We start from the raw sequence: 22,373 nt of genomic DNA, 5'->3' as shown, positions 1-22,373 counted from the left end.
GAGGAACAGGCTGAAATATATTTTGAAGGCACTGAAACTGCAAACCTTACACTATTATTTGGTCTGATTAAGCAGCTTCCACTGGTTCCATGTGTGCCTACAACACCCAGGTTCTTGCTCTAAGATTCTGCATCCTTTCCCAGAGTGAGAGAGCTGAACCTGATACCTTCCCATGGCAGGGCTGGAAAGGTAAAAATGGGACTAATTTGGGGAGAAAACATTCCTTTTTCTGTAAATCCTCACACTTATATACCTTTGATGTTCCTCCTGTTCAATCCCTGGATTCAGCAAGAACCTGATACTTTTTCTGAGCAGCAAACATTTGTGATTCCATCTGAAATTGTTGGATAACATCTTTGCACTGTGATACCCTGTTGTCTGTGGCAAGAGCAAAGCAAAGGATCAGTTTCATGTGCAGAGCTGCAGATTCTTTGAAGTAAATAGGAGAGGAAGCTGTTTGTAGGGCTTGATTCCAGTAAATCATCAGTGTGATCAGAACAGGACTGGCTGACAGAAACTTAGCAGCTCTCAGCACCTGTTGTTTTGCTCTCCAGTGGGTTGAAGTTCCAGTTCTGTAACTGTTTTCAGAGCTGCTTCATAATTACACTCCCTGCCCACAGCTTAGTGAAAGAAGTGAGCTTTTACCTGTGTTGTGGGTGGAGAATCCTTTCAGCCACCATGCAGATGACAGAATCACGGCAAGAAGCAAAGTTTTTTGTGGTACTAAATCCATGTGTGATACAACCTGTGTTCTATCAAAGCTTCCACACCAATACCTGCAGATAATGCAGTAAAAATGAACAGCAAGCCCTGGTAATGTTTGCCTTTTCCAAGAAGCAGATAAAGTGATGTCATGGATTACACTCTCAATGTAGTAGTGGTCTCATCCTGCCAGTGACATGACAAATTTATTATTTATTATATTTATTCTACATTTCCTGAGGCTGCAATGTTATTTTCACCTCCATCCACAGGAGGTGAGTGCTCTGGAGTGTGAAATTCAGCTGCTGAAGAATCTCCAGCACGACCGTATTGTGCAGTATTATGGCTGCTTAAGGGATCGAGCAGAGAAGACCTTGACCATCTTCATGGAGTACATGCCAGGGGTAAGAGCAGCACAGTCAGAAGGGGAGGAGGCTGGGTTTGTTAGCTGGTTTATTAATTGCTGTGATCCCTCTGACTATGTCATCTGCCTCAGACCCTCTTAGGGCTGTGCCTGCTCACGCTCATAATGCCACCACTTTCATTTTATTTATGCCCAAATAGCCTCTTGGGTTTTTTCCTTAAGTGTCTTCTACTTGAAATACATTCTCTGTGACAGTCATTAAGGACAGTTCTTTTCTTCAGTCTAAATTTGTTCTACCAAAGTGCCCCAAACGACTCGGGCCAACATGGAAATCCTGGTAACTGAATTAGCAGAATCATGGTACAGCAAGGCTAAAACTGACTCTCCAAAAGCGAGGCTTTTGACCCAGATAAGTCTGCTGAGCTATTTTGTTGCTTGTCTTCACAACAAGTTGTACCAGTAGACAGAACTTCCTTAGGCTGTTTTTGCCATGAAGCCTTGCTGTTCTTAAAAAGGCTTCTTAGGGCGAGATGCTCATGGAAAGCCTTTAGCAGAGGGCAGAGTTCATTGCAGGGCCAGCTGGTGTGTAACACCCAGGGCTTTTGGGAGCTGACTGGACACTGCAGGGTCTGCTTTGCCACCTCTTTGCCAGTTCTTTCCCTTTGCTTTGTGGCAGGGGTCAGTGAAGGACCAGCTGAAGGCGTACGGAGCCCTGACGGAGAACGTGACGCGCAAATACACGCGGCAGATCCTCGAGGGCGTCTCGTACCTGCACAGCAACATGATCGTGCACAGGGACATCAAGGGTGAGAGCAGGGCCAGGCCAGGAGAGCTCTCCAGCACAAGAGCAGAAGGGTTTCATGTGGGCATGTTCCAGATAATGGTAACAGTGGGGTTCTCGATCTCGTTGCCGTTTTGGAGGAAGAATTGGTTTTGGTGTCTAAACCTCAGTTTGTGTCCACATAAAAGCTAAGCTCTAAAGTTTGCTTTTTCCGTGGTGTTTCATGTTCAGGACCAAGTGGAGATTGACTTGTTTATTGTAGGAGTTCAAAGGGGTTTAATTAGCTACATCTGTTGCCCAGCTGACCAGGAAGCAATGCTTGCACTCACAAAGCAGCATCCCAATAAAATCCTTCTCTACACAGCTCCGTTCTCCCTCAACCCTTGGCCTGGGGGCCCTGCTAGGCTGGTCGAGCTGTTTACAGGCACTGTAACAATGCTGGTGCTGACTCAGCTCTCATTTCCCTCCCCCTTCACTTCCTTGTGCTTTTCCCTGAAGTTTTTCCCATTTACAGCCATTAGCAATTGGCTTGTCTACAACCTGAATTAAAGAAATGATGTTTAGCAGGTCACCTGAGGCTTAATGGGGAAAGAGCCATACCATGAGCACGGGTATTTGTGCTTGGCTATCATTCTGCAGGCTGCAGATCCAACAGCTGGATCTCATGAAAACAGCTGTCCTGGGTTTTTTTTTGCTTCTGTCCAGGTGCCAATATTCTCCGTGACTCTGCTGGGAACGTGAAGCTCGGGGACTTTGGGGCCAGCAAGAGGCTGCAGACAATCTGCATGTCGGGGACCGGCATCCGCTCCGTCACGGGCACCCCGTACTGGATGAGCCCGGAGGTGATCAGCGGCGAGGGCTACGGCAGGAAGGCAGACGTGTGGTGAGCCTCTCCTTGCTGCCCTCAGATCTCTGCACACACGGCACCCTCTGCCATCTGAGCATCCAGCTTCACACCGTGTCTGGATGAGAAGTTTAAAGAAAATTGAAGCCACTGGTTTGAATTCAATAATCTTCTGCCAGCTGTGCTTTGCGGTGTTAACACGCAACAACACATTTCGTTTTTCCACTCATTCCTCGCTCAAACTGATAGCTGTTTTTTTGCTTTCTGGCTGGTGCAATGTTTTCATCTTTCTCGAGCTCTCAGACACTTGGTGGAATTCTTGGGGTGTCCTATGCAGAGCCAGGAATTGGGATGATGATCCTTGTGGGTCCCTTCCAACACAAGAGACTCTGATTTTATGGTATCCCTTAGAAGAACAACTGAAAGTTGTCTAGGGAAAGCCCATTCATTTAGATATAAAATGAGAATTATGCTTAAAATGTACTGGAGATTAATAGAATTTTAGCCTTAAAGGAAAGATGCTCGAACCTGGAATAACAGAAAAGATCCAGGTCAGATCAGAGGTGATCTGCATGAATGGAAACTGTAGCTGTGCTATTATTGGCATAGCCAAGGAGCAGCCTCTCTCAAAAGAGCAAAATGATCCTGTGCCAATATGTTAATTTTGGGGGCCTTAAAAAGGTGAGATTATAAACCTTAAGTAAACAACAGGGACAAAAGGTCTGGTTGTGCCTCCAGAGCCAAGCAGGACCTGTTTCCTGTACAAGCAGCAAGTGGAAACACAGCTGAAACTTGTCTTGTCTGTAAAGAGTTAAGTCCTGCAGACTCTCCCAGTTGGGATGGCTGGGGAGAGAGTGGAGCACGTGCCCTTCCCCCTGGGCTGGTGCAGTTGTGGATTTCCTCTTGGTGCTGACATTGGTCCATTCCCATCAAAGAGTCGCTGCTGTTGGCCAGACTCCAGTTCCTACAATCCCAATCATTATTTTGGGGGGGTCACAACTTTCCAGTGCAGCGCTGCTCCCAGGGTGGATGTGTATGGCCCAGAGGCTCAGAAACGTAACAAATCCATCCACCTGGCTCTGTGCCACTGCTGCAGGCCCCTCTCCAGTTTTCTTTTTCCTAAATAGCAGAATATGTGAGCTATTTGTTATTGCTGGAGTGACTTGACATGAAAAACATTCCTGCTGTTTGCTGAATATCTTAAAGAAACCGGATCTGCTTAAACGGTATAAATCAGTCTAAACAATAATATATCCCTGCTTGCTTTTGAGCAAACCCCCAGCACTTCAGCACACATGGTTTGCATTTTCTGTACTCTCTTCTAGTAAGCCTGAAATGGCTGGAAAACTGTAAAATTTTCACGTTGGATTTTAAACCTTGTCGAGAAATCAGTTCTTGCATATTCACTGCATTTAATTCCTTTCCTCCTTATCTTGGCAGTTGATGCAAGTCTGCCTCTCAACATCCTTTTCCTTGCATTTCACCTCAAAAGAAGGTTTAGTTTTAAGGTAGAGGAGGCAGTTTTGCCTTTTTAATGTAAAGATGTGATAAAACCACAGGATTGGATATTAAAAACTCACTAATGGCTTTTACTTAATCTGTGGCCTGGAGGAAGCAATTAATCCTTTTTGAATAAACCCCAGTCAGTGCAGTGCTACAGCAGCCATCTTTCCTGGAAGGTGTTGGAGTCACGTTGCCTCAGAAAGGTGGCTCAGCCATGTCCCCAGAATCACGTCCTTGCCCTGAAGTAGCCTGCAGAGCCCCATTAACTTTACAAGGAATTTTTCCTTAAGGTAATGATGCATCTGTCCCACAGGGATTTAACTTACTGCCTTCCCACTTTGGAACTGTTACGACTTCAATTATGTTTTGGCTGATGCTTGGTTTCTTGTGGAGATATTATTAGGTTGTTTTTTTTTTCCCAACGTGGGCATTTTGAGGCTGTGACTGAGAAGGGATTTTGCTGAAATGGCTTTGTGGGGTCAGCAAGCTCTGATTCACTGAACCTTGAGTGTTAAAAAGTCTGTTAAAAAGAACTGTGAAGTTCTACCTTGCAACTCAGCAAGTTGAGCCTCTGAGCAGCCTGCTCTAGTGGAAGGTGGTTAGAACAGGGGGTTGGAACAGGATGGTCTTGAGGGTCCCTTCCAACCCAACCCATGCTGTGACTCTGTGATTCTCTAAGTGCCTTTGAGGTACAACAGAAGCAGCAGCACCTGGAGGACCAGCAAGGTCAGATGGTGCCTTCAGGGATGTCCCACTGGCACCTCTTGTCCCCTGTTAACACAAATGTTTCCTGAGAGGAGGATTTGAGCAAAGGGGAGAGGACGCATGACACTTTCCTGGCACGGGGAAAGCAGCTGTTGGCAGCTCTGGCTCTGAGCACTGGGCATCACTGAGTGAATTCTCATTTGGTTTTTCCTGTCTGCTTTGCAGGAGCCTGGGCTGCACCGTGGTGGAGATGCTGACAGAGAAGCCCCCCTGGGCAGAGTACGAGGCCATGGCAGCCATCTTCAAAATCGCCACGCAGCCCACCAACCCCCAGCTGCCCTCCCACATATCAGAACATTGCCGGGACTTCCTAAAGCAGATCTTTGTGGAAGCCAGGCACAGACCCTCTGCTGAAGAGCTGCTCAGACACCAGTTTGCACAGCTCCAGTACTGAATTACCTCCCTCGCTCGCAGCTCCTGCCGGGCTCGCCGTGCCCTGTCTTGTCCAGTTGCAACTGCCCCTTGTGGTGCTGCATTTTCGGAATGCCAGCTCAGCTAGGCCTAGTCCTTTGGGAAGTTCTGCCAAGGAACTTTGGGTCTGCTCTCGTGCCTGATTCCTTCTTGTGCTGGATTAATGTTCGTCCTGCCGACAGCTGTCCAAGCAGAGCTGCGTTTTTGCCCAAATTTTGTTATCTAGATGTGACCTTGCAGCTGGCTGTGTGTTTTCTGCAGGAAGGGGAATCTGACAAGTGTCATCACTGGTTGAACATAGGAGAAATCTGAACCCATGTGGGAGCTGGAAGAGCTCCACTCTGTCTAAAACAGAAACATGCACCAGCCTCCAGACCAGCTCTGCCTGTGGAGTCCCTGGTTTTCCTCTCCTGGGGCTCCAGAGGTGTCTCCAGTACCTGAATCCAGCAAAAAGCCATGTGTCATGCCCACTATAGTATGGTATATTTTTCTTCTTGAGTATTCAGCATCTGAAGGTGTTCAGAAGATACTGATTCAAAAGTATGTGAATAGTGTTATTTTATAATGAACCCATGGATTTGGGGCTGGGGGTGAGGGAGTTCTTTCCAGCTAAATGTCAGGATAATCAGACAAGTTTCAGCAGAATGCAATCACTCCGGGGCCTGAGGGAAGGGCTCTCCCATTAACATTGGAAAATCTGGAGCTAGGTTTGATCTGTCCCAGCATTCAGACAGTGCCACTTAGTTTGTGTCATACCAAACAAATCTGTGCTCCTGCTTCCTCTCTCTGGGGCTGCTGGGTCCAAACAAAACCCCTCTGGAAGGGAATTCAGCTTCCTCCTGCATCTGTCTCTTTGGCTGGTAACTTTTTACCATCCTTTTAACCAAAGATAGTCAGTCTGGTACCCAGGAAATTACTTCAGAGTTTCTTTGAGCACATGGAAAATGGAAAATTGAGGGTTTCTTGGGGAGAATTACCTGGACACTTGTATTGTGCACAGGGAGCTGGAATCAAGCTCAGCCTTGCTGTGCATTGTTTGAATTACATGTGTGCAAGTGATCATTTAAGAGTTCCATAAAAATGTTATGGCCTAACTTAAATAAGCTTTTGTAGGACTCGAGTCAAACAGAGAACCTCAGACAACACTTTAAATGGTAGCAAATATCTAAAATTACCTGGAGATCCCCATGCAGGTACCAGCAAAGCTTATCCAAGTGATTGTGCACTTGGAACACAGCACAGGTCAGAGGACTGATGGCCTCAGATCCTCTGTGCTGATTTGGGCACTAATTTATCTTTATTTCACTCATGAAAGACCAGCAGGTTTTAAGTGCTGGGGATTCATGGAGTGATTCTAAGTTATCTCTGAGAAATGAAACTAAGAAAAGCAAATGTTAATTAACTAAAATATTGCTTTATAGGGCAACAATGAAGGTGTTCTGCTCTTGTATTGGAAACCATATTAAGGTTCCACACACCTCCACTGTTCTCCCCCATAAAATATTGAAAATTGCTTCATAATGCAGTAAAATTAAGTCTTTAAGTGAATACTAATAGCAGGAAGTTTTAATGAAACCAAGCTCCTTCAACACATGAAAAATACTGTGTTGAAATAAAAGAGGAAAAAAAGAACCCTAAAAGCCCCAACCAACCAAAAGTCCTGAAAAGCTTTAATGATACGAAATGTTTTTTCTGTGCCAAACCCAGAGCAAAGTGTAGCCAATAAAAACTGGTGTTGGTTTCCTTTCCAGGCTCCCTGCACTACTCCAAGGATGCACTGTCCCACTTGTGGGCACTTAGGGGATCCCTTTTATGAAAGCCCTTGTTCCATAATTTATTTAATTATAGTGAGAGCACTTCAACTGATCTTTTCCCAACCAGGAACTTGACTCCAAGTTGTCCAGGCCCTTGGCCTGACTTCTGGCCTGCACTTGAGTGTTGCCATGAGGGGAGGTGAGGCTGTGACACTGCAGCTCAGAGCTGGGGAGCTTTCCCACCACTCTGCTGGGAGTGTGGGACCATCCCTGCAGTCTGCCTGACAAAAGGAGGGGATCAGCACCAGCTCTTCAAGCCTTGCATCCTAAATATACCAAAGATTGGAGTCTTCATGCCCTGCCCATCACCTGCAGGAATCAGGAGCACCGTGACATCTGCATCCCTCTGTCCTTGGCTTGTCCTCACCAAACCCGGACCTTCTCCCTTTGTTTTTCCTCTTGCTGTGATCTGGGAGAGAACAGGGCGTGAGGAAAGGGCAGAACTTCTGTCCGAGCACCTCAATCCTCAGGAGCTGTCGTGGCTTTTACCTCACCCGCATGCCGGGAGGCGCTTCCAGAGCGGAGCAGGAGCAGGAGCAGCCAGGACTGACGGTGGCTCAGTGCTGTCCCCAGGGCTCAGAGCCCTTCCCTGGGCTGGCTGTGCCTCCTCTGTGCCAAACCCTGCGGCCAGGCTGGCAGGGAGAGGGAGCAGCACCCCCTGTACAGTGACAGAGAACACGGGGCCAGCTCGGACTGGCGCGTTCGGCACAGGAACAAGCCAAAGCATTGCCTGTATGTTTGGAGATGCACTTTTATGAATGTAGTTTATATCGCTCTTTTTTAGCTCTTTTTACATCATGTAAACGGTGATGCCTCATTTTATTTTTTTTTTCTTTTTTAATTTATATCGTAAAAGATCATATTTGGTGATTTTTATATATATCGACTGTTATGGGGTTGGGGGGGGGAGGTGGGGAAATAAATTTGACGCCTTTATGAATTTAAAAAGGAAAAAAAGCAGCTGGTTTTGCAGAGAATTTGCTGATGGTTTATAATGAGTAGAGCTGAGCCAAAATGCCTCTTTGTTTCCTCAAAGCCCTCTTGATTGTGGAAAAGGAAGATCTGGATTCCTGAGTCCACTGCTCTGATTAATAACTTGGGGCTGACATTGATACCAGAGGCTTTTAACAGCCCTGGCAGCAAAAGAGTTTCAAGTGGACAGAAATGTAATTATACCTCAGAATTGAATTATATCTGGCCTCTTTATCCTGGCAGACTAGGAAAAAACTGGGAATAAACTCATTTAGGCAAGAGTGGAGGAAGAGTGCCAGGCTGACAATAAGCTATTGTGTCAATTCTAAATGTCATGTTGGATTTCCTGCTGTTCCTTCCAGGGAGGGATATATAGGGAATATTGAGTATTGGGGTCCCTGATGGAAAGTGCTGCAGAAATGGAGAATATTTGACAAAGAATTTCTTACCGGAGTCCCAATGTCCTGAAACATTTAAAACTAATCAGGAAAATGTCCAAGATTCCCATTGGAGAGGAACTTGGGGGAATGTGGCTGTCCCTGAGGCAGTGAGGAAACAAAGCAGTGACATTTTGGTCTTGGTGTGACGATTCTGTGCATTCCAGGTTATTTGCTTGTTCTCCAGAAAATCCCATCTTTGCCCATTCTGTGGCAGTTAGCTTGCATCAATTTGGATGGGGTTTTGGGGTGGGGATTTTTTTGCCTAATTTGGAATAATATTCCAAAGGACTGGAAGCTGCTCCAAAGAGTTCCCATTGGCACCAGTTACCAACATGGACTGACCAGGAGGGAAAAGGCAGGTGTGCCAGGAGCAGTTCAAAAAGGAAGAAAAGGATTTTATCATCACCATAAATGATGCAAAGCAGGGAGAAAGGGCTTTAACCTGGATTGTGCAGAAGACCTTGACCCAGTAGTCTCTATTTACCGACCGGGGGCTTGCAGTGCAAAGCCAGGCCAATGTATCATTTTATTTACAATAAAATTATCATTTATATGAAAGCCTGGTTTTGTGACTGTCCTTTGAAAAAGTGACAGTTTGGAGAAGGAAAGCCTCTGTGTTTCAGACAAGTGGATGATATTATGAGCTCCCTTCCAGCTGAAGTGGAGGAATCTGGATGTCTTGCACTGACTGCACCAGTGATTTGGAATTTGCTGTCCCTGAGTAGGGCAGGAGAATGGGTAACCACATCTCCAAATACTTCCAGGTCTGATTTTTTTTTTCAGCTTGCTGTGTTAGGAACAAACCAGAATAGTGCTGCTATAAAATTCATCTCTTCTCCTTGCTGAAAGGCTGATTTTTTTCCTGTTCATGCAGCTTTTCTCTTCATTGTCACTGTCACCTAATCAATGTTTGGGTGCCACTCTGTCCCTTGAGGAGCAGCTGGCCTCCCCAGCCCTCACCACAAGCAGCCTCCAGTCACCTTTTCCTGGGATGTAGCACTGGAATATTTGTCAGTGTAAAACGTGAACGGATCAGAAGGGGAGGAACCAGCTGATACAGGAGAAACTCTGCCCATGAACCAAGCACAGGTGTGACCCTTGGGGCTGTGCCAGCACAGATGAGACCCATCAGGTGCAGCTGTGTCAGACCAGAAATCTCTCCTGGAACCAGAACCCCCCTGTGTGTCAGAGCCCACAGCTCCTGCCTTTGCCAAAGGAGCAACTTGGGAGCTCCTTGTTACCTTCACTTTGAGGAGTTCTTCCCAAAGAGGGAGGAGGAGGCAAGGAAAGATCATTATTTCTCTGGTTTAATGTTCTCCTTCTAACTGAAAACCCAACTTTAAAAACCTGGGGGCTCCGTGCTTCCCTATCCCCCTAAAATCCTCCTGCACTTAAAACGCTTGCTCGTCAGCAGCCTGGGAGCTGAGGGGATGGGAAGTGAGGCCAGCCAGAGGCAGGAAGTGGAACTGAGGGCTCTGCTTTCATTTTCTGAGCCTTCTGAAGGAGGAAGGGGCCAGGGAAGGGGCCCTGAGCCTGCAGCATCACAGCCCCTCAGCAGGGCTGCTCAGGGGTGGCTTTTTTGGGGGGGGAATCCCAAAAGCCCCATGAGAGCCTTGGCAGGGTCTGTGTGCACAGTCCCTGTGGTGGCTGTGTGTCCCAGGAGCCCTTTGAACAGACCTTTAGTGGAAAGGAGAATGAACTTGTCCAACATCAGGCTCCTGTGGTCACACAGCCAGTGCTGTCCCCAAAACCAGATGTCACCTGTGTCACTGTGGAGCTGCTGTCCTGAGCAGGGGGAGCACCATGGAGACCAGGGGCTATTTGTGCAATCTCTTCCTCCTCTGGACTACCCATCCCCATCTTCCTCCCTCTTTCATCCTTATCTCCTGTTTCCATGGCTGTGTCTGGCTTCTCCCAGACAGGATGTGCTCGGCAGAGCTGATGGGATCAGTCAGGGATGTTGATATCAAGACTGCTGCTCTGTGTGGGGGCTCTGAAAAGCCCAATTCCTGTAGAATTTGAAAGACAAATTGGGGTTCCTGAGCACAGCTGTACAAAGTGTGCCTGGAGGAAAGAGGTAAATAATAATTAAAACCAGACTCAGCCACTTTCTCTGGTTTTCCTGCATTTGTGTCTCCAGCCTGGCAGGGCTTGCTGGGCTCATTAATTTGTAGGGACTGTGCAATCCAAACCAGGGGATTGGATGTGGGGTGGGTCCAGGGCAGACCTGTGAGGCCAGCCCAGCACTGCTCCCATCCTGCCCTTGGCAGAGCACAGGGAGAGGGTGAGACACATCAGGGCAAAGGGCTGGATCCAGCACTGGGGGATCCCCAGGCTGGGGAATGCCTTTTGAGGGTGGTCTGGGCTCCATTTGGAAGCTGGTGGAAGGTTCCAGCTGGGCTGTGCAGCTCGCAGGGCAACACTGATGTGGAATTTGAAATCCTGGTTCAGTTCCCAAAAACTTGGGGGCTCCAGGGGGGATTCTGGTCAGGAGCCTGCAGCCTGGTCACCTCTGCCTTGTCCTCCTCGTGTGCAGGACCCCTCTGAGCACTCCCCAACGAAGGCAGGGCTGCGTCTTTGCCTTCCCTTCCTCCCCTTTTCCCCCAGCCTCACTCACACTCAGGTATCCAGGGAATAGGGTACGTGTCCTATTCCCTGAATATGGAAATATTCCTATTAGGGAATATTTCCCTGATCCCACAAGGACACAAGCTCTTTGCACACTGCCTGGGCAGTAAGAGGCACACCTGACCCCCTCCCCGGGCCCCTGGGAACACAGGACAGGACAGGGAAGGCTGGGAAACCTTGTATTACAAAAATAAAGGCGCGCAGGCGAAGCTGCCAGGAGGCTCCAGCGCAGAACGTACCAGTGGAAGGCAAATATAAAAAACAGACACTGTGAAACCTTAAGGCTGAACCATCCCAGCTGAACTGAGCTGATGTAAACCAGGGACCCTCCTCATGCAGAGCCCCAGCAGGGCAGGGCTGGTGTGGCTGGGAGCTCTGCAGTGGCTCAAGCTGGAGAGGCCCCCAGCTCATCCCTTTTCCATGGTGACAGGGCTGACATGGATCAACAGGGCTGGGGGGCCCATGGGGGGCATTGATGCTGCTCTGATCTCACTGGGGGGCCCATGGGGGGCATTGCTCCTGCTCTGATCTCACTGGGGGGCCCATGGGGGGCATTGCTCCTGCTCTGATCTCACTGGGGGTCCCATGGGGGGCACTGCTCCTGCTCTGATCTCACTGGGGGGCCCATGGGGGGCATTGCTCCTGCTCTGATCTCACTGGGGGTCCCATGGGGGGCATTGCTCCTGCTCTGATCTCACTGGGGGGCCCATGGGGGGCATTGCTCCTGCTCTGATCTCACTGGGCAGAGGGGCCTGCAGAGAGAGGGCTCCAGGTCTGGGGGCTGCACCCTGCTCACCCCTGCCCTGTCCTTACAGCCTCTGAGCACCCCCAGAGAGGGGCTCCCCCTCTGCCCGGGCCCAGGTCCTGCTCTACATCAGCTCAGTTCTCCCGGCTCAGCTGCCCCGGCTCTGCGGGGCTCCGGGGCGGGGCTGGCCCCGCTCACGCCGACTTGGTGCCGCTCTCCACCTCCTTGTGCACCCACAGCTCCTTGTGCTGCCTGCGCCCGAAGCCTTCGTCGTAGTTGCCTTTACTCTTGAAGAGCTGCTGGAAGTGGGGCTTGCAGTAGAACTCCCCGTGGAGCGCGGCGTAGCTGCCCAGGCTGGGGAGGGAGGGCAGGGTTAGCCAGGCAGGGACACTGGGGGGGCTTAGGGGGGCTTGGGGACACCGGGACAGCAGAGAGGACAACATGCACGAGGGGACCCTTAGGGCCAACAGCTCCCTCCCACCAGCAGAGGCTGTTGGGGACTGCTGTGAGTAGAAATGGGGGGTCCCAGGGGAGCTCAGCTCAGCTCTGAGTCCTCCAGAAGGAGGCTCTGGCTCCTTCAGCTCTCCTGGGGCTGCTCTCATGGGGAACATCTCTCCTTGCACACCAGGTAGGGTTTAGCTGGGCCCAGGTGTGCAGATGAACCTTTGCTGTGGTGGGTGGGCTGGGGGGCTTTGGCTACAGGCCAGACAAGGGGCTATGATGGGAGGGTCTCAGCAGAGCTGCAGTGGCTCCTGTCCCACCACAGGGACAGCCTGGCTCACCTGAGCTTGGTGTGGCAGTGCTTGCAGCAGAAGCAGGAGTTGTGGAAGACGAATTTGTCGGCCACCAGGCGCTCCATGGGGTACACGGTTTTCTGGCAGGCAGTGCACATCTCCTTCACCTGTGCCTTCAGGCTGAAGGACTGGCCAAGGGCAGAGCACAGGGAGACAGAGGATGAGGAAGGAGTTTGGGACAACCTGGATCCCTCCACTGCCCTCCATTCACCAGAGCCCTGGGGAGCAGAGACAGCCCCATCTCCCTCACCTTCCCTGGGCCACTCCACTGATGCTGGGCTGGGTGGGAGCTTGGCCCGGGGGCTTTTGGCCCTTCCAGCCTTGCCAAGAACCAGCAGGATGGCACAGAGCAGCTGTGGCTGCCCTGGATCCCTGGCAGTGCCCAAGGCCAGGCTGGGCAGGGCTTGGAGCAGCCTGGGACAGTGGAAGGTGTCCCTGCCATGGCACTGGGTGGGCACTGAGGTCCATTCTATCCCAGGCCACTCTGGGATGATTTATGGTGTAGAAAAAGCAAAGGTACCTTGGAGCGCTGCACTGTGCTGCCTCCTGAGCTGCTTTTGGCCTCCTAAAAAAAGGAGAAAGCAAAATGAGAGCTTGGCACAAGACCCTGATCAAACCCCTCTGTGCCTGCACCTGTAAACCACCACCTGTGGCCCATGCAGCTCCACACAGCAGCGCTGCTCCTGCCCCTTGGAGGGGATCATTAATTCCTTTGCTGGAGGTGCACAGGGCTCAGGGGCAATGCCCAGGCTCAGGGGGCACTGGCCTGTTCCCCCTGGGCACAGCTGGGTGCCCTTCGCTGTCCCAGAGCCTCTTGGGGCTGGGGTTTTGTTTCCAGTTCCTCTTTTCCCCTTCAGCCCTCACAAACAGGGCTGCGCAGGAAACTGAGGCACAGTTCAGTGCCTGGGGGTGTGGGGAGGGCACAGGGCAGAGCTCTGAGTGATTTTTGGGGCAGGTGGTGCCCAGCCCTGCAGCACCAGGGCACAGCCCGAAGCACTGAGCAGCCTCTACCTGTGCCCCAGGTTTCAGGGCAGGGTCTCTCTGCATTGTGTCCCTGCAGCTGCAACAGCTCATCCCTTCCAAATCTCCCCTCACCAGTGCACATCCTGCCCCCACCCCACAGCTGCTGGGTCCCTGACAGCCACCCCAGGAGTTCCACCCTCCTGGGCACTGATGGAAGTGCTCCCTCCTGCCCAAAGTCGGGATCCAAGGGCACTCCAGCGAGGTGACCGCTCAGGGCTGGCTCATCCCCTCATGCCTTGTTCCCAAGGTCAGGGCAGTGTGACCCCAGGACATGCCCCCAGGATGTCACCCAGTTTGGCTCTGCCTGCCCAGCACTGCCCCTCTCTGCCCCCAGGCTGATCCCCACCCCCTGCTCCTCCTGCCCTGTCCTTCCCCATCCCTTCTCCTTTGTATTTTTGGAAACAGTTGGTCCAAGGCAGGCACAGGAAGCTCTCCCCTCGCCTCTGAGCTGCCTCCTCAGAGGTTTCCCAGCTGCTCTCACTGCCTGAGGTCAGGGACACGATTTTGTGATTTTCCTCCCAGTCCCACGAGGCTGGAAGCAGGAGCCAAAGTCAACAGTGGGCCATGGGCAGGGGAGGCTCAGGCTGTGTAAAACCAGTTGCATCCCTTGGCACTGGGAGAACAAGCACAGCTGCTCTCCTGGGGTTAGGGTTTAATGTGCTGTTTCCAGGCTCAGCTGAGCAGGGCTGAGGAAAAGCTGCCTCTCTGGAGCTGAGACATCCGTTCCCAAGGCTGCAGCAGCCCAGGGCTGCTGTCACTTCTCGGCAGCTCCTGGCCAGCCCGGCACGCTCTCCACTCCATATCTGATAGATCTTCCCTCGGGGAAGGGCCGTATCCTGTCCCAGCAGGAGATGTTCTTGAACCTTGATGTTTTTCCATCTCCAATCACTCCTGCTCGAAAGCTTTCAATTGTGATCACAGAAAGCCGTGGAAACACAAACAAACAGACAGACAGCAGCTCCAGGAGCTGAGGATGGAGCAGAGCCTGAGGCTGGCGTCCAGCATGCTCAGCAAACAGCACCTTCTGCTGGAACATTCCTGTCCCCAGTTCTGCTCTCTGAGTAGCTGTGGCTGTGCCTTTGGTCACCCTGAAATGTCAGGTCAGGAACAGAGCTTCTGTGTACAACCCTGCCCCCTGAGAACCCAAACCCAGCTGAAATTCCCACACAAACCCCAGGGTACAAACCCCTCGTACATGGGCTGGGGCTGGGCTGGCTGCTCCCGTGGCCTGGAACATGGCTCCTTCCCCTTCTCCCTCTGTTTAATCCTCAGCTTGAAGGCCGTGGGTCGAGGTTCCCTGCAGAGGTGTCAAAGACAGAGCTCTTGCAGCACCTGGAAAGGAAATGTCATCAGGAGTGGGGCTGGTTTCATCACCAACCCCAGCAGCCCTGCAGGAGCTGGGGTGTGCTCAAAGCTCCCTCCAGGCTCAGATCAGCCCTTCCCAGAGACTGAGGCACAGGGAACTGGATGGGAGATGCAGGTCTGGAACACTGGGATAGCAGCTGGAGGGTTTGGGGCTCTGAACAGCTGGAAGGTGATGGGATGGATTGTACCCCAAACCCACAGGTGGAAGCACCTGCCAGGCAATGACCACTGGCAGCAAGGCTGGCCCCAAACCAAGGCAGCAAAACCAGCACCCCGTGTTTCACTAATGCACCACTCAAGGAATGGTGTTGATGGAGGAAGGACTGTGGTTTTAGTCTAATTTTAGCCCAGAAAAGTCTTGCTGATCCCAGCTCAGCAGAGCCACTGATGGGGATTTTGTCTTTGGTGCCTTCAGGCTGAGCCCTTGTGATGTGCCTGCGAGGACGAGGCTGACAGGGCTGGGAACAGCACAGGAAAAAACACACCAGCATTGCAAATCACCCCTTTTGGTAAAAAAGAGCTAAAAAGGTGCTTGCTGACAGCTCCTCAGGGGTTTTCCCCACCACACTTTACCCTCAAAACACCCGTGAAAGACGAGCCCTGGTTTGAATACAGAGGACAGAGCTGTGGGGCTGAGTGATGCTGCCAAGGGAGGAGCAGAGCAGAGAAAAGCAGGGGGAAGGGGTGGCTCTGCAATGATGAGGATGAGTTAGAGGCTGGAAAACCAGCACCTGCCTCTGCCTGGAGCTGCTTTCCTGCCCTACTGAACCCCCTTGGCCTCATATTGCCACCCCAAAAACCTTCCTGCTGCCCAAGGACTGGGCTAGACACTGAGAAAACCCCAGGGCAGAGCCAGGTCAGGGTGGAGGGCTTGGGGCAGGGGCATTTCCTCAATGCCCACCTCACAGGGACATTTGCAAACTTGTCCTGAGCTTTAGGAGGCTCTTTGGCTGCCAAACCCCCAGCAGCTGGCAGCAGGCTTGAGTTACATCAGCAAAGCACCTAAAATTCATGGCTGCTGTCAGAGTTGAAAAGAGCATTTCCCCAGGTCCTGGGCATTGGTGGGTGCCCCTCTCAGCCCTGCTTGCAAAGGTTTCCCAGCCCCAGCTGAGGCCCAGCCCTGCTCTATCAGCATCATTTCCCGTCTCGCTGCGGTTTGGTTGTTATTTCCTGCTCTCAGGCAGCTGCTGCTGAGCCCAGCATCTGCTGGGGGCCACCCCCAGAGCCCCCCCTGCCCCCATTCCTGGGACAGCACCTTCTCCTCGTGCCTCTGGGGTCTGTCGGGTCCTGCAGCCCAGCACAGCCCCTGCAGGGAACATGAGGGACCCCAAAACGTGGTGTCCCCACTCCACACACACCCCTGACACACACACACAACCCTCCCCTTTTCACCTGATTTTCACCTTCACCCCAGCCTTTCTTACAAATATTTGTCCTCCCCCAGCTTCCTTTCCCTTGCAGCTCATCTTCCTCCCCTAACCCAGCCACCTTCTCTCCCTGGGTATTTCCAGACTCCCCACACCCCAGCAGCTGCCCCAGTGGAAGGTCCCTGCCCATGGCACAGGGTGGGACAAAATGAGCTTTAAGGTCCCCCCAACCCAAACCATTCAGGGGTTCTCCGATAAACCCATTTTTACTTCCACCCACTCTTTGTTTCTTTGCTCCTCATGTCCCCAAACCCCTTTCCCTTCAATTCCACCCACTTTATCCCCCCCATGGAGGGATGTTTCCCACCCAGGCCCTCTGCCCACCTTGCACAGACCCTCTGGTTCTTCCAGCCAGCCCCTCGCTGCAGCTTCAGCCTTCAAAGCTCCTTCCTGCTGCAGGGCAGGAGGCAAGAGCAGAAATCTCAAAGGGGAAGGGTGTGCTGGGGCGATAAGGGAACCAGAACAAGTGAGAAACTGCAAGAGGGACTCTTGGAGGCTCTTGGCTGCTGTCATGGCTCTTCTCAGGAGCACAGCTTGGGGCTGGGGCCCAAGGCAGCCACCAGCAGCCTCCAGGAGAGGGGGAATGTGGTGACACGGGCAGAGCCTGAGGACACGCTGCCACACTGATGCTACAAAGCCTTCACAAGGGCTCGGGGAGCCTCGGGGCTCACTGGATTTGAGGGTGCAGCAGGCACGTGTGGCAAAGCCAGAGGAGACTGGCACCAGAACTGCCAGATCTGAGTGTCCCAAACCTCTGCTCCCTAAAGTCCTCAGCCAGGTGCACAGCCTGGGAAGAGCAGGAGTGAGGACTGTCCTCCTCTCCAGGTCATGCCAGCAGTTTGAGAGTTTTGGCTCAGGACAAGCTGAGAACCCCTTTGCCTTCCAGCCTCTCTCATCCTGCTCCTTGTACCAACTGATGGCTCCAAGCAGGGAGGAGTTTCAGGGGAGGAAAACAACGCTGCTCCATCACAGAGCTTTTCCCCTCCAGCCTCCTGCATCCCCCCTCACCTTCCTGCCTGACCCTGGGGCAGATGGAGGGAGAGGGAACATCTGGGGTGGCCCCAGGGCAGTCCCAAAGCTCAGCCTGCCTCTGAAGGATCGGGTTTCCTGCAGCCAGGAGGGTGCAGGGAGCCTTTCCCCGTTCCCTTCTGCAGAGGGGCCGGCAGGGCTGGATCCCGGTGTAGATCCAGCGCTGACCCGGCCCGTTCTCGGTGCAGAACCAGTGCGGGCCCGGCCCGTTCCCGGGGCAGAACCAGTGCAGGCCCGGCCCGTTCCCGGGGCAGGCCCGGCAGGGCTGGATCCCGGTGCTGACCCGGCCCGTTCCCAGCCCATTCCCGGTGCAGTTCCCGGCCCGGTGGGTTCTGGCAGGGAAGGAGCACGAGTGCAGAGGGCGAGGGGCCCCCTCTCTGCCAGATGGTTCCCATTAGCAGCCCTAGGAAGGGTTTGTTTACTGCAGGCATCGCTGCTCCATCGCAGGAGGCTTCCCCAAAGGCAAAGCACGGCCTGGGGGATCCGGGCCCCCTTCCTCCTCCAAGGGCGTGAAATGACCCCGAGCACGGCGAGGCACTCGGAGAGGCAGGAGAAGCAGATTCTTTTTCAGCTGTTCTCACCTGACGGGCTCTCTGTGGCCACAGCCACTGTGGTGGCCTGATGCAAACGGGTGAGCTCTGATCTGGGAGATCTCAGACCTCGGTATTCTGACACAAAACTCCAGCGCCCCTGAAAACCTCTGTCCTTACATCCCTCCTTGCAGAAGAATCCAAGTGTCTTCCTTGCATTTTGCTCTCTTTTCCCTGTCTCCACCTAAAATAATAATTTCCTTGGGGCCCTGTTGTTTCAGAAGCCATTTATCATATCCAAGGAAGACACTGAGCCAGCCTGACACAACCTGTGTTAAAACCACCCAGAATTTTGTTCTGCTTCCCAACAGCACATCTGATTACTCTCCCAGAACCTGGTCTAGAAACCAACCTTTCCTTGTGCTCCAGTTAATGGAGTTGTAATTGCTTGTAATTTCCTCCTTCCTCCAACACAACCTCTCAGTGCTGCCTTGGCTGATTTCCTCTCCTGGAATATCACCTGTTACTCACAGACTCTGCCCTGGCATTTCCTGTGGTGGTTTCCATCCCTGGAGGGGTTTAAGGCTATGGGCAGGTGGCACTTGGGGACATGGTTAGCAATGGCCTTGGCAGTGCTGTGGGAATGGCTGGACACTATGATTGAGAGAGCTTTTCCAGCCTGAAGGATTCTCTGATTCCATGGGGTGAGCCCATCTCTTGGGCCCCCAGAGACCCCACAAAAAGCTTTTGCTGCTTCAGATGCAGCAAGAACAGGAGTGGGTCCAGTTCCAGGCAATACAAAACACAGCACAACCCCTTTCCATGGTCCCTGCCTCCACACAAACCCTACAAAAACTGCTGTTTGCTGTCCAAATGCAGATTGTATAAGAAAAAAACACAATCAAAATAATATTGGTAGTTAAATCTCTCCAAATATCATTCTTTTTGAGCTGCCTCAGCTATTTTCAGCCTTCATCTCTCTCCTTCCTTTTAGGATCCAAGGTGCCATAGAGCCCAGGATAGGATCTGGCTCTCTGAAATCCACAAGATTGCAGTGGAGCAATGAGTGTACCAGGAAAAGTAATCCCTGGAGAGGCACATCAGAGGATGCTGAGGGATCTTACCACTGAAAACCCCAAGCTGGACATATGGAGAGGGTTATGGGCACACCACAGGAGTGAGAAATATGTCTAAAGTGTGCTTAACATTGATACTGCAATAATCCTTTTGTCCAGATTTAATGTTTTCCATCCCTGGGCTTTTGCTAAGAGCGAGGTAAGCACTGCAACACCCCCAGATGGCAGATAAAAATTACTTAACTGGCAGGGAAAAGCAGCCATGCCTTGGTGGGGACATGGCAGCTGCCTGGCAAAACCCTGCAAGAGCTGAGGGTGGGAGAAAAGGAAAAGAAAAACTTCATCACCCTCCAGAACCAGAGGGGCCATTGAAGACTCTCAGGAATTACCCACTGAAGGAAACCAAAAGAGAAATTCCCTTCCCTAATGAGAAGTCTCCTGGGATTTTTGCTGCCCAAAAAAGGTCAGGAACCTGGATTTAAGCTGTTTAAGAATGAAGATGCCTCCACCACTTTGCAAAGCCCAAGAGGTTGGTTCTGACAGACCCTCAGTTTGGAACTGGGAATTTGCTTCTTGTAGGACTCCCATTTAAAAAGGACATTAACACTGGGGCTGTGTCAGACTAAGCTTGGTCGACTGCCCTGCAATTATTTTGTAATCGACATTAATAATGCTGCAGATGTGCTACTCCTGGCCTTAAACACACAACAGCTCAGCTGAGGCACCAGATGTCTTCCCTGTGAGAGCCCTCACACGACGCCTTTGGTGGACAAAGCCCAATTTTCAAGGCTGGATTATCAACTTTTTTCCAGAACTGTTACCCACACCATGAAAAAATCAGCAGAAAATTGATCAGAAATATGATCTTAGCTTGTTTGAAGTGATCCAAGGGGATTAGACAGATCAGGCTGGCTCAAAACACAGTAGTTACAGCACCAGACTGGGACTTGCGAGACCTGGGCTTGATTCCTAAATCTACTGCTAATTTTGGGCGGCAGTGGATAAATAATTTCATTTTTCCTGTTCCCTTTTTTTGCCCCCCTCCCCTCGACGGAAACAGAGCTGCTCTCCTTTGTGGAGCCCTGGGAGATCCCTGGCTGTTCAGGGTTATGTCAGAGCGCAGGGCATTTGTGTTGTTATTAAATCTCACAGTCATGCAACAGCCTCCCCAGGGAAGCGATGAAAGACCTGTCGCTGGAAAGGTTTAAACGCAGCCTGGATGAGGCGGTAGGAGACGCACATCGGGAACCGGCAGGCGTTAACCGAGAGGGATAAGGGAGTCGGGATCTAACAGGTTTTTCTTCCATCTCTGCTCTTTCTGAGCAGCTTAATAAAACGGATCTGTCCAGCCGCCCTCCGGCATGTACTGCAGCACACAACAAAGAGGGGACTACAGCTCGAACGGGAACGTGAGCCCCGAAATACGCCCCCAAATGCACCCCCGGAGCGGATCCGGCCAGCACGGGCCTGCTCGCCTCACGGCTACCGGCCCCTCTGCGGGGCCCCGCGGGCACGGGGCGCTGGCTCGGGTCCTCAGCCCCGATCCCCGGCCCCGAGGCTCTGCTGTGCCCCGTTCCGAGCCCGAACCTCCTCCCGCCCCCGAGGCCGAGCAGCTGCCGGTGCAGCGGGGCTGGGGGCGATCCCGAGTGCGGGGCGGCTCCTGAGCAGCGCAGCCGCTCCCCGGGGCTCTCCCCGCTCCTCTCCATCCCCGCTCCTCTCCATCCCCGCCTGCCCCGGCCCCCCCAGCCCGGCGTGCTCGGGAACCGGGACCCCCGGTGCGGGCGAGCCCCTCAGCCCCGCTGCCGGGGCCGGCATTGTCTCGCCGCCGCCGCCTCCCGCCGCCCCCGAGCCGAGCTCACCGCCGAGCAGGAGGGTCCGCAGGGCGGGGCCGTGCCGTGCCCGGGGCTGTGCTGTGCTGTACCGTGCTGTGCCGTGCCCGGGGCTCTGCCGCCCGTGTCCCGCCGCAGAGGCCGCGGCCGTGCAGCGGAGCCGCTTCCTGCGCTCCCCGCGCCGGCTCCGAGCCCTTTTATCGCGGGGCCGCAGCAGCGATTGGCTCTCGGCGTCGAACCGGCTTCCAGCCGCTCGCTCCTTTGTGTGGAGCCAACCTCTAACCCCGAACCTTCCCCGCTCCCCCGGCTCCCAGCTCTGTCTCCCTGGCCGCCCGCAGCCTCCCCGATCCCACAGCGCCGGCCCCGGGGCGACCCTTCCGCTCTCTGGCACAGGGTGCAATTACCCCCCCGCTAATTAGCTCCTCCAGCCTCTCTCCTATGAGCTGCGTGTGCAGATTGGCTTCGCCCCAAGCTTTGGACACGGCCTTGGGCTCTCTCTGCGTGGCACTCACCCACCCCGGTAAGGGATCCCGTGTCATCCCAAAGAATCCATCCTGACCCTGCTAAGGGATCCTGGAGCATCCCAAAGGATCCATCCTGACCCTGCTAAGGGATCCCGCGTCATCACAAAGGATCCATCCTGACCCTGCTAAGGGATCCCGTGTCATCCCAAAGGATCCATCCTGACCCCGCTAAGGGATCCCGTGTCATCCCAAAGGATCCATCCTGACCCTGCTAAGGGATCCCGTGTCATCCCAAAGGATCCATCCTGACCCCGCTAAGGGATCCTGGAGCATCCCAAAGGATCCATCCTGACCCCGCTAAGGGATCCTGGAGCATCCCAAAGGATCCATCCTGACCCTGCTAAGAGATCCCGCATCATCACAAAGGATCCATCCTGACCCTGCTAAGGGATCCCGTGTCATCCCAAAGGATCCATCCTGACCCTGCTAAGGGATCCTGTGTCATCACAAAGGATCCATCCTGACCCTGCTAAGGGATCCTGTGTCATCCCAAAGGATCCATCCTGACCCCACTAAGGGATCCCGTGTCATCCCAAAGGATCCATCCCTGCAGCATCTGCAAAAGTTGCATTTCCCACACCTCAGCTCACTGCTTGCATAGGAAGGATCATATCAGGCAGCAGCAGGAAAGGAGGATTCCAGTGCTCCCCACTTCTCACCCTCCAGGGGGGTAAAACTGATCTGTGGTGGTTTCAGAAACCCAGGGTTTATTCCATGGAGAGCTGATGAGCCAAGTGTGGGAGTGGTGGATCTGCCAGAGCAGGGTCCTGTGGGCTGAGCAAAAACACTGCCTGGACTATAAGAGCA

At 52.7% G+C, this 22,373-nt stretch overlaps 2 protein-coding genes across 3 annotated transcripts in view; one reads left to right on the top strand and one right to left on the bottom strand.

Annotated features, from left to right (window-relative positions):
- Nucleotides 1-9,154, top strand: part of MAP3K3 (mitogen-activated protein kinase kinase kinase 3) — a 33,980-nt gene extending 24,826 nt beyond the window's left edge. The window contains exons 14-17 of the mRNA XM_059489138.1: nt 975-1,106; nt 1,743-1,872; nt 2,553-2,730; nt 5,125-9,154. Coding sequence (XP_059345121.1) covers nt 975-1,106; nt 1,743-1,872; nt 2,553-2,730; nt 5,125-5,353 — 669 coding nt within the window. The 3' untranslated portion in view covers nt 5,354-9,154. The remainder of the gene's footprint in view (nt 1-974; nt 1,107-1,742; nt 1,873-2,552; nt 2,731-5,124) is intronic.
- A 1,547-nt stretch (nt 9,155-10,701) lies between these two features.
- Nucleotides 10,702-21,202, bottom strand: LIMD2 (LIM domain containing 2). Of its 2 annotated transcripts, none has more exons than XM_059489139.1 (5): nt 21,073-21,202; nt 14,982-15,118; nt 13,284-13,328; nt 12,752-12,891; nt 10,702-12,323 (listed from the first exon to the last, which is right to left on the bottom strand). In XM_059489139.1, the coding sequence occupies exons 2-5, from the start codon at nt 15,021-15,023 to the stop codon at nt 12,164-12,166; spliced, it is 387 nt and encodes a 128-aa protein (XP_059345122.1). In that variant the 5' UTR covers nt 15,024-15,118; nt 21,073-21,202; the 3' UTR covers nt 10,702-12,163. The 2 variants fall into 2 exon arrangements, with proteins under 2 accessions (XP_059345122.1, XP_059345123.1); XM_059489140.1 differs by lacking the exon at nt 21,073-21,202 and adding an exon at nt 16,903-16,941.
- Between the last annotated feature and the right edge of the window lie 1,171 nt (nt 21,203-22,373).

This window comes from Ammospiza nelsoni, chromosome 26 (assembly GCF_027579445.1).
Source record: "Ammospiza nelsoni isolate bAmmNel1 chromosome 26, bAmmNel1.pri, whole genome shotgun sequence".
In the NCBI taxonomy this organism is placed as follows: Eukaryota; Metazoa; Chordata; class Aves; order Passeriformes; family Passerellidae; genus Ammospiza; species Ammospiza nelsoni.
The sequence above is the reverse complement of the archived record's forward strand: the minus strand, read 5'-3'. Positions and strand labels throughout refer to the sequence as shown.

Excerpts from the sequence above, each read along its gene's own strand:
- LIMD2 (XM_059489139.1), bottom strand. The coding sequence starts at position 15,023 with ATGTTCCAGGCCACGGGAGCAGCCAGCCCAGCCCCAGCCCAT. Across the intron at positions 13,329-14,981 it reads CCAGCCCAGCCCCAGCCCAT|GAGGCCAAAAGCAGCTCAGG; the intron begins GTACGAGGGGTT and ends TCCTTTTTTTAG. Across the intron at positions 12,892-13,283 it reads GCACAGTGCAGCGCTCCAAG|TCCTTCAGCCTGAAGGCACA; the intron begins GTACCTTTGCTT and ends GCCCTTGGCCAG.